At 36.2% G+C, this 6,064-nt stretch overlaps 1 protein-coding gene across 1 annotated transcript; it reads left to right on the plus strand.

The window, feature by feature from the left end:
• The first annotated feature begins 212 nt into the window (after positions 1–212).
• LOC120840292 (evasin P1074-like) lies at positions 213–5,835 on the plus strand. Its single transcript, XM_040210742.1, has 3 exons — positions 213–277; positions 3,954–4,041; positions 5,701–5,835. Exons 1-3 carry the CDS (start codon positions 213–215, stop codon positions 5,833–5,835), a joined length of 288 nt encoding a protein of 95 aa, XP_040066676.1.
• Positions 5,836–6,064: the final 229 nt, after the last annotated feature.

Raw genomic sequence — 6,064 nt, forward strand, 5'->3', positions numbered from 1 at the left:
GCTAAAGAAGGTGAATGCACTTTGCACGTGGAGGTTCACGCCAAGAGTGCACCCAAACCCCGCAGATGTTTTTGCTTACCGTTTACAATGCAATTCTGACGCAATACTGAGGCGGTCTTGAAGACCCCCTGCATCCCGCCTCTCTTTCCCGCAGGTATAAAAGGAGCACACATCGTCGTATATTCATTCCAATTACTGTCAAAGGTACTACGATGGCGTTTAACGTTATTACCTTTCTTCAAATGACCGTCTTTCTTGTCATTTTATTTATTATAAAGTGAGTCCCTTTTTATCCAATTTGGCCTTCGCTTCTCGCTCAAATATTACAATAACGGCGATGTCATACCAGTTGCCAACGGTAAAGCTTAATCCCTTCATACACCTTGTTGAACCAACGAGATTGCGCTATTCGTAGTTGTCGAAAAATACACTGACATTTTTAAAGTTTGTTGTATTTAAGATTTTGATTCAATTTTGATATGAATGTCACACTGTTGATTTTTTTAGTTAATATCGACTCTGGGTTGTGCTATAGGTGGGGTTTATTTGTTAATTTTTGTTACCTCCGCAATAAAGTAGAGCGCGATAAATAAAAATAATGAATTAATACCTTTTTTATTTTAAAGTCAACCGGGTATCGAATTTTCCTCAAGAGTACATTTCTATTTGCGCTTCCTCGGGTTTGGTCGCAGCATGCTCCGCCAATATCTTTTCCTAAGCGAATTTGTGATAGAGCAATTATCCTCATTCTGTGAAGCCTTTCGAAGCTTTTTGCAGGATCTAAGTTTTCTATATTTTGGGGCATTGGCAGTTTTCCTGCAAATTACATACAGCAGACAATTTTGATTTTCAACCTTTGCGAAATTTTATTGATGAAAAAATATTGAATGCTACAAAACTGTGTTTAAAGGTTTAAAGAGCCCTGTAGTGAATTTGCCGTCCACAAATATTGTCAGACAATGTACGGGCATTATAAATAAAATGATCATTGTTTATCTCTTAAACCCTCAGGGATCAACACATGTTTATCGTGAATAGCTATATTTATAGATTTTCCTAGTGATACGAAACTACCAACAAATCGCAGTCTGCTTCATTAGATTTTTTTATAAACAAATATCCCATGGTATTGAATCAGTCTAGTTACATTGGTGAAGTCAGCAAAATAAACACATAAATATTAATAGAAGTGAAATATATGAATAGAACAGTTTTATCTGGAATAATACATAAATAGCCTGTTTAACAATAGCTTATGCTTACTTTAAAATATAATCGAAAATATGACGTTGAATACTTCAAGATGAAGATATTTAACCCAGTGTTGAGACTGATTCTTTTAGAACATTAAAAATGGCGTAGTATACAACATATAAAATGAGAAATATTCAGCAAGGTGTTCGTAGCTCTTAATGTAATCGAGAGTGTATAGTAAGGAATCGTATCTAATTCATTTTTTTAAAAGAATAGATTCTGAAAACAAACTTGCGTTCCAGCGTTGGGAATATAGAAATGTTGTATCGTAATTATGACAATCATTGACATCAATTAATACATTCATAAGAGCGATAATTATGATCGAACGTATATAATAATGTGTTTGAGTATAATTGAAAAAAGAAAGAATACAAATGCGTCGTAAGTCACACGGGCGCCATACGCGCCACGCATATATCGGACTCGGGTGAAGCAACATCATGATAATTTAGCTGTCACTAAAAAATGAATATCTTTAATAATTCTTCTTTCAACTGGCCTAAGGTGCTCATCGGTTACCTTTCGCACTTTCATGCCTAATTCTGAACGTTTACGTATAAAGGGGGCGGAAAATTCCGTTCTTAACAATGCATAAATGTGACGTAGACGTGTTGGAGTCGTCGTTATTCCTCAGTACCTTGGATACATCCCTAAGCGAAGGCTCAAATCAACAACGTTCCGCCGATATAATCAGAAAGCCACTGAAAATCGTACGTCCTTCTTGCACGGGTGATTTTAGATAGGATTTCGGTTCTTTTTCTAGATACATATTTTGAATTTGCGAAACCAAATTGTAAAAATAAACCAATGAATTACTCAAAGACAGTCGGTATTTTCACAGTAGAATAACTTGATTTAACCTCTACTTCTGAATGCATCCCATAAAGAAATGATAGCATAACCACTAAAACCAAGAGGTTAATTTGTGAATACAGTTAGTTCCCCAACTTACCATGAAAGTTATTGAATCGTGTAACTCCGTCGACCTTTGCAGCTGCAGAGGTAAGTATGTATCCGTAAAACTCGCTTTTTTAGAAATCAAGTTCAAAGTCACATCAAACAGTGCATACACTACACAAGCTGTTTTTTTTTTATTTTGTATTTGTTTAATATTACTAGTGAGAGATGCAATAACGCGGCTCCTGCAGGTGCGTTCTTTGCTAAAGGAAAAAAAAAAGTAAAACAATTGTCACGATCAGTCGTTGAAAGAACTAGGAATTTGGTAATACTTTCCGGATTAGTGAATGTAAACTTGTAGTTTTATATAAATAGACTACCGGGCGCCTATAATCCCTTTTTTTGCTCCTCCAGCCTTCAGCCTGCAACTCGTTTGGTAACTTTAACCTGCAATCGCACCTGGCACGCGCTTCAGATCTTAATGAAACTTGCTGAATTAGGCCGCGTTCATACACGCGGAAAATACTGTTGCCGCCGACCGAATTTAATGGGCGGAAAAACAAGGCGCCGTTCACGTTTGTTTGACCCGTCGCGTTCGCGTGGCTGCGGCTTTTCGTGGATATTAGGGAAGACTGCCCTTGGCTTGAGTGATGTTAACTTCCTCTCGAATTTAACCCTAGCCCGCAGTGCCGAGATGCTGCCCAGCATTCTCCGGGCGACACGAGAATGAAATACAAAAGAAATGAGCAAGCTAAGACAACTTGCGTTTGTACCATACAATTGCTCATTTTATTGAACAAATATTTCTGCAAGAATCAAAGAAAAAATAAAAACACTTAGGAAAAAGGACAGACGGTACAGTTCTTTCAAATGAAAGAACTGTGCTGTCTCTCCTTGTCCCCAAGTGCTTTTATTCTTTCTCTAATTCTTGTATTTTCACCAACCCGGTCTTTGTTCTTAGATCCGTCTGGACACTGACATCGTTGCTCAGGTGACGCATGTCGAAGAGGGATGAATAATTTAGTCTCGGCTAGCTTTTCTGCCGACACGACGATACCAGCGAGACGGCGACTTTTGTACAACTTGGGAACTCCGACAACTCCGGCGGCAACCCCAACGACTTAGGCGACTCTGCCAGCATGTGACGCCTGCAAACGCCATTTCCTCCGTGCTTTCCGATTGACTGCGGTGACGTGGAAACATTCTCTGCGGGGGAAAAATCGGACACCGACCGATTGCTACCGTGGTCGAATAGTCCGTCGCCGGCGAGGCGAGTCACTTTCTCGACATTAATTTCCTCCTGGATTCACCTGTGATTCCGCGAGTGTGAGCGAACGATTAGTGGGGTTCGATGACGCTAAGGAATTCCTTGCTATTTAAAAGCTTTAGTTTAATGAAAAAGAAGAGTAAAAGTTCCACATAAAACATTAGTTTATTTTTAAATAATTAATTTAAAACTGTTTTTTAGCAAATGTGCGACTTATCGTGACGATTAATCTCTTATATTAGGTGCACCTAGCCGTATTACCCACCTGACTGCATTAGTGCTGCTCTATCTGCTATAAAACAAATCACCAAGCCAAAAAAAAAATACGAGTACCAGTACTTAAAAACCTTGAATTGCTTAAACGAAGTATTATTATCTCATGCAATGATAAATGTTATAGTGTTTTTCACGTTCTAAGAGACGTGATTATTACTCCCTGTGATTTTCCAAACACTTCACCTTTTGTTTTAAATTTTACTAAAGCATCTCGACTCAGATTATTGTACGATTAAAAAGTGTTATATCTTTCCAGTCTCCATTCAACGTCTGCTGGATCGGAAGAATCAAGTGACCCTTATAGTTTTTTGAATTCCATTGAGGTCGAAGTTTGCGATACAAACGTAAGATCACTTTTAGATAATTGTAAACAAATACTTTTCTTCGTGGAGTTGTTTGAAGATAGCTTTATAACTGATGAAATACGTAACTGAACATTGTGCTCTTACAATACATAAATTTCAGCTAAAATCAAGATTTTCTAAATTTTATACTTTTAGTATGTTTTATGGCAGCAATATACGACATTCCGATTACTTTACATCACCGGCACTATCGTGTTTATGTTTAGATTATAAGCTTGGAACAAGGTGTTGCATAATAAGATGGAAATACTTAAATAGCTGTTAGAGGGCACCTTTTAATTTACAACATTGTGAACACCTTTGTGTCCCTGCTACGGACTACCAAAACTTTCTGGAACATCGTGGCAGAAATTTTTAAATGGCGTAACATTACCCAAATATTTTTGCTGAAGGAATACTACTTTAATGAGTTAGTATTGAAGTATTATTATCGAAACTAAAACCTACACTAATATTTCACTCATGGAAAATACATCGACTTGTAAATCTAATGGTTCCATATTAAATGAACAACCGGATAGTAAGTGTCATGTTATTAAAATTGTTATCGGCAAATATTTTAGGAATCATTCCTTAGATAAAAGTACTGTCTGTTTTAGGGTAAACCAAGCCAGCGCAAGAAACAAAAATGCAAGTTGGAGTTGCCTGTGACTGTTGTGTTCCTTTTAATAAAACCATAGGCACTGCACGGAATGCTTGGGATAAAGCAGCAAAGGGAGGTTTAATCATTGCCATATAATGAAGGCGTGTTCGTTGAGATGTTCAGAACTCGCTTTGTTCTTTCCGCGATAAATATATTAATCTTTAAATTTTTGTTCTGCATTAGGTCTAAATATTTACATATTATAATATTAAAATTGCCTTTTATTGGTTATCTAGAGCTTGAACCAAAAAATCCCTCTAGGTGTACATGAAAACAATTATGATTCATGCAGTTTTTTTCTAATCTAAATATAATATCAGTTTTTTTGGCAGTTTGATAAATATTTTATTTATGTGGGCACTACTGAAATCTTAACTTACTCTTGTTTAATCAAATCTGTTGTTTATTTGATTTATGCACTAAATTTAGGTTGTTTCTCACATTCGATATTTCTACATAGCCGACACGCACACTGTCTATATTTTGCATGAGGTATAAGTAGTTCTGCAAAGATAGAGTGGTAATTACAATTTGAATTTGTGGAGTGTAATGAAATTTATAATTATAGTTCTGTATTCTAATAATGGTGCGTAATTCACAATTTGAACAGTTATATATTTAAACGGTTTTTCAGTGTTCAAATATACAGAATCTACAATTTAAAAATACTATATTTAAAAATATTTAAGTCGTTTTTTCAGTCATATGCTATAAATATTCGTAATTCTACTGAAACCAAACATTCCAAGCCACTTCTTAGAGAACACTACTTTCCATAATTTATTCCTAGGGACCAAAATAAAATCATTCTCGTTCGTGTTTTTTAGAACTGTACTAGACTTGGACATATAACACAAATGTTCCCTGTTTCAATGCCAAAGGCAAATGTATAGAAATGTTTAGATATAATTTATTACTTTAGATAACAATTTGAACATAATTGAAAAAAAGAATATTCACAGCTATCGCGCCTCTGATTCTACTTCATTTTTCAGTGTACAAAGGGTGCAGATGGAGCGTGGAGCGAGTGCAATGGCGGCTGCAAATGTGCACCTCTTGGCAACAGCACAGAAGGCCTATGCATAAATATTGGTGACTTTGACTTCCCGTCACCGGAAGCAGAAGTCTGAACCTGAACGCTTTCACCGCTGACCGAAATGGCGCCGTGCTCCCCAAGAGAAAAACAAAGGAACCTTGCATTATATACGTTATACTAATATGATCTGGTATACCTGTAATTACGATTGAAAAATAAAATAAAGCTACAAAAGAGATACTGCACGTGTAAATATTTTTCATTTTTATTTTCGATAACTTTTTTATTTTCGACTTTTTTGTTTTTAACGCTTTGCCATGTAT

Source organism: Ixodes scapularis, unplaced genomic scaffold (assembly GCF_016920785.2).
Source record: "Ixodes scapularis isolate PalLabHiFi unplaced genomic scaffold, ASM1692078v2 PGA_scaffold3__209_contigs__length_174095766, whole genome shotgun sequence".
Taxonomy (NCBI): domain Eukaryota; kingdom Metazoa; phylum Arthropoda; class Arachnida; order Ixodida; family Ixodidae; genus Ixodes; species Ixodes scapularis.

What these genes read in the sequence shown, in the direction of transcription:
- LOC120840292 (XM_040210742.1), top strand. Translation starts at nt 213, where the DNA reads ATGGCGTTTAACGTTATTACCTTTCTTCAAATGACCGTCTTTCTTGTC. An exon ending in GTCATTTTATTTATTATAAA is followed by an intron (nt 278 to 3,953) that starts GTGAGTCCCTTT and finishes ATATCTTTCCAG; the next exon opens with TCTCCATTCAACGTCTGCTG. An exon ending in TCGAAGTTTGCGATACAAAC is followed by an intron (nt 4,042 to 5,700) that starts GTAAGATCACTT and finishes TTCATTTTTCAG; the next exon opens with TGTACAAAGGGTGCAGATGG.